General features: G+C 36.9%; 1 protein-coding gene across 1 annotated transcript; it reads left to right on the top strand.

The window, feature by feature from the left end:
• Positions 1 to 328: 328 nt before the first annotated feature.
• PETC (photosynthetic electron transfer C) lies at positions 329 to 3,251 on the top strand. Its single transcript, XM_047325321.2, has 5 exons — positions 329 to 489; positions 596 to 837; positions 2,181 to 2,298; positions 2,636 to 2,818; positions 3,001 to 3,251. Exons 1-5 carry the CDS (start codon positions 451 to 453, stop codon positions 3,100 to 3,102), a joined length of 684 nt encoding a protein of 227 aa, XP_047181277.1. The 5' UTR covers positions 329 to 450; the 3' UTR covers positions 3,103 to 3,251.

The raw sequence follows: 3,251 nt of genomic DNA, 5'->3' as shown, positions 1-3,251 counted from the left end.
AGAGAGTGAAAAGAGAAGTTTTGTAGGATATGCCAGCGGCCACAATGGAAAAAAGGGAGAAAATAGGATTAGGGTTTTATATTAAATAAGATAAAAGTAAACAAAAGTTACTTAAGGTTACTTTTGAAATAAAAAAAAACGTTGGGGAGGTGCAGACTAAAAACCGTGGTGGTGGAGGGAGTAACTCCCACAAAATAAAATCAAGTTGGCTATGCTGGACCAAAACGACCAATAAAAACAAGTAGCTGAAACAAAAAAAAAAAAACAATATCGTTTGTTGTAGATTGGTTCAAGAACATGTGGTCGTGTGGCACCTACGTGCCTTAGCGCCTTATCCAGCAACTGTAGTGTTGACAGTTGTGGTGGTCGTTTAAGAATTTCTAACCCGAAATCTTCACTTTACATCTCTCTATCTCTCAATCTTCATCACCAACAAGTGTTTGAGTAACCATGGCATCCACCACTCTATCTCCTACAACCCCTTCTCAGGTATCAAAAACAACAAAAATGTTCATTTTTAACATATTCTCTATAATGTGCAGCATTATCACGGTGCTTTTGAGTTAACAAGGGACTACATGCGTTGTGATTTCAGCTATGCTCCGGAAAGAGTGGGATTTTCTGTCCCTCACAGGCACTTCTTGTGAAACCAATGAAGAGGCAGATGATGGGGAAGAGCAAGGGAATGAAAATTGCTTGCCAGGCCACCAGCATTCCTGCTGATAGAGTCCCTGACATGGGCAAAAGGCAGCTCCTGAATCTCCTTCTTCTTGGTGCTATTTCACTCCCAAGTGCTGGAATGCTTATTCCCTACACCTATTTCTTCGTTCCTCCAGGGTAGGTTTTCTTTTCATCACCCTCTCCCTTCTTCTTCTTCTTCTTCTTCTTAAACTTGCAACTCAACCCTCTTTCTGTTCTGTAAGTGTTAAATGAATTCACTTTTTATTTTGGGGGAGGTGGCAATTAGCATTATTGATCCTATATGACTATTGACTTGTTCAATTGCGTGTGAATTTAATCATGTAGGTTTAGGATCTCTGTTCTTGTTTTTTAACTTAACTGTTGCAGTTCTATGGCGTGCCTTTGATTTGTCATCAACAATTATATTTGGGAGTTACATCTTTTTTGGGTCTTATGAAATTTCAGATTTCTGGTTTTAGTCCTTGTGAAATTTCAGATTCCTGGTTGTTGTCCTTGTAAAATGGGCAGAAATTTTCACCTTCAAGACTTGTATTGATGACGAGAAGAGACTAAAACCGTAAATTTGAAAATTCATAAGAATCAAAAACATATTTGCCTTTGCATGTGCTTTTTTCATAAAGTTGTTGTCGAATTAGTCCTTAATAAAAGATGCAAAATCTCATTGACTTAATCCTTGGACGATTTTTACTGAACTAACCCATCAATTTCATTGCTCTTATCACTCTAATATTCCTTAAGGATGAATATGGTAACATTTGAGATTTTGTAAGTGACAAATTTTGTGACAAGTTTTTTGAAAACTAACATGGTAACATTTTAAACCATTAAGGAACTAATTTAGTAACCAAAATTAAAGGACTAATGTGGTGCCTTGTGTAACTTTTGCAGAAATAAGTTGAGAGTTTACTCTAGTAATAATATGAATTCTCAAAAAGATAGTTTCTCTTATACTAATTGGATCAGCTTTGGGGATCCTTTTGTGTGATGATACATCCATGAGAAGCTGTTCTGTCGAACCTTGAATAATTAGCTTCTGCTTTGCTAGATGTTCACCCTCTTCTTCAATACTGTTACTTCAACCTAATTCCTACATCGTTATAGTGGTGTGATTATAAGTGTAATGATTTCTGTAGTGGGAGGGTACGAGGGAAGTTAAAAATGTGCACATTCCTAACATTGGGGGAGAAGTACTGAATTCATAATTTCTTACTGTTTGGAATTTTGCCTCAGTTATTTAGTTTTGCATTCTTTTCACATGAGTTTAAAATTTCTGCACCTAAGTTCCCAGTTGATTCATAAGGGAGTATATTAAGTTGCTGAGAAGGGGAAGAAATCTATCATAATGTTAATTACTTATTGCATCCAGCATCTAACAGTTTGATAATTAACTCTTAACCTTCCAATACGGTTGTTTCCATTATTCAATCCAGTTTCTTCATCTATACGTACCATTAACCCCAACTTGCAAAAAATTACAGTTCAGGTTCTTCAGCTGGAGGTACTGTGGCCAAGGATGCCGTTGGAAATGATGTAATCGCAGAGAATTGGCTCAAGACACATGGACCTGGTGACAGAACTCTTACACAAGGATTGAAGGTATGTTTACAGCTGTTTAGTGTTAGTGTTTTCATAGATCTTCAACAACTTGCAGATGTTTTACATTTAACATTGAAAGCAATAATTTCCCTGGACTGCTTCAGTGCCATTTCTCAATCCTTCTTTAGACCTCTTTTCTTTCCTCAACAAATTTTTATCTTGCTACATTATGCCACTTCTATCCAGTGACAGTGAAAGGGAAATTTAAACTCTAGATCTAACCACATAAACCAAAGGTTTGCCCTTGTAGAAGTGAAAATGATTGCCTTCTCACTTTCCAACCAAAATAAGTATTTTCACATTTCCATAATTTGAATCCTACCCCTTTTATTAACAGGGAGATCCTACCTATCTTGTGGTGGAGAAAGACAGAACCCTTGCAACATACGCAATTAACGCGGTGTGCACTCATCTCGGATGTGTGGTGCCATGGAATACAGCTGAGAAAAAGTTCATTTGCCCCTGTCATGGATCTCAGTACAATGACCAAGGAAGAGTTGTGAGAGGACCTGCTCCCTTAGTAAGTAAATTGGAAAACCATCTTTTGAGAAATTTGTGGCCTTTTTACTTATAGAACGATAGGTTCAAGACATAGTAATGGTTATTTTCTTAACAACTACTGTTCAAATTTTAATCTTTTCTTTTCTCTACATACCTGCGGCTAGAACAGTGATGAATAATTTTGTTGTTCTTGTTGGACAGTCTCTGGCATTAGCACATTGTGATATAGATGATGGGAAGGTGGTGTTTGTTCCTTGGGTTGAAACAGATTTCAGAACAGGTGATGCTCCATGGTGGGCTTAGACTCCTTAAAGCCGTTTCTCTGTTGTCCTATGTATTTAAGTGTGAAATTCAAACAATCTGTTTTGTGTCACTTCATAAATATATTTTGTAATCAAATTCATATTCTGTGAACTCAAGCTATGGAAAGGCACCTTTTTTTTCCCGAGTAA

The sequence above is a fragment of the Vigna umbellata genome, chromosome 6 (genome assembly GCF_029865625.1).
Source record: "Vigna umbellata cultivar VRB3 chromosome 6, Vumbellata_1.0, whole genome shotgun sequence".
In the NCBI taxonomy this organism is placed as follows: domain Eukaryota; kingdom Viridiplantae; phylum Streptophyta; class Magnoliopsida; order Fabales; family Fabaceae; genus Vigna; species Vigna umbellata.
Note: the sequence above shows the minus strand (reverse complement) of the source record. Positions and strands in the feature narration are given on the sequence as shown.

Bases quoted from the DNA above. Each gene is read 5' to 3' on its own strand.
- PETC (XM_047325321.2), top strand. From the start codon at position 451: ATGGCATCCACCACTCTATCTCCTACAACCCCTTCTCAG. The intron at 2,299-2,635 runs GTATGTTTACAG...TTTTATTAACAG, and splicing joins CTCTTACACAAGGATTGAAG to GGAGATCCTACCTATCTTGT. The intron at 2,819-3,000 runs GTAAGTAAATTG...CTTGTTGGACAG, and splicing joins TGAGAGGACCTGCTCCCTTA to TCTCTGGCATTAGCACATTG.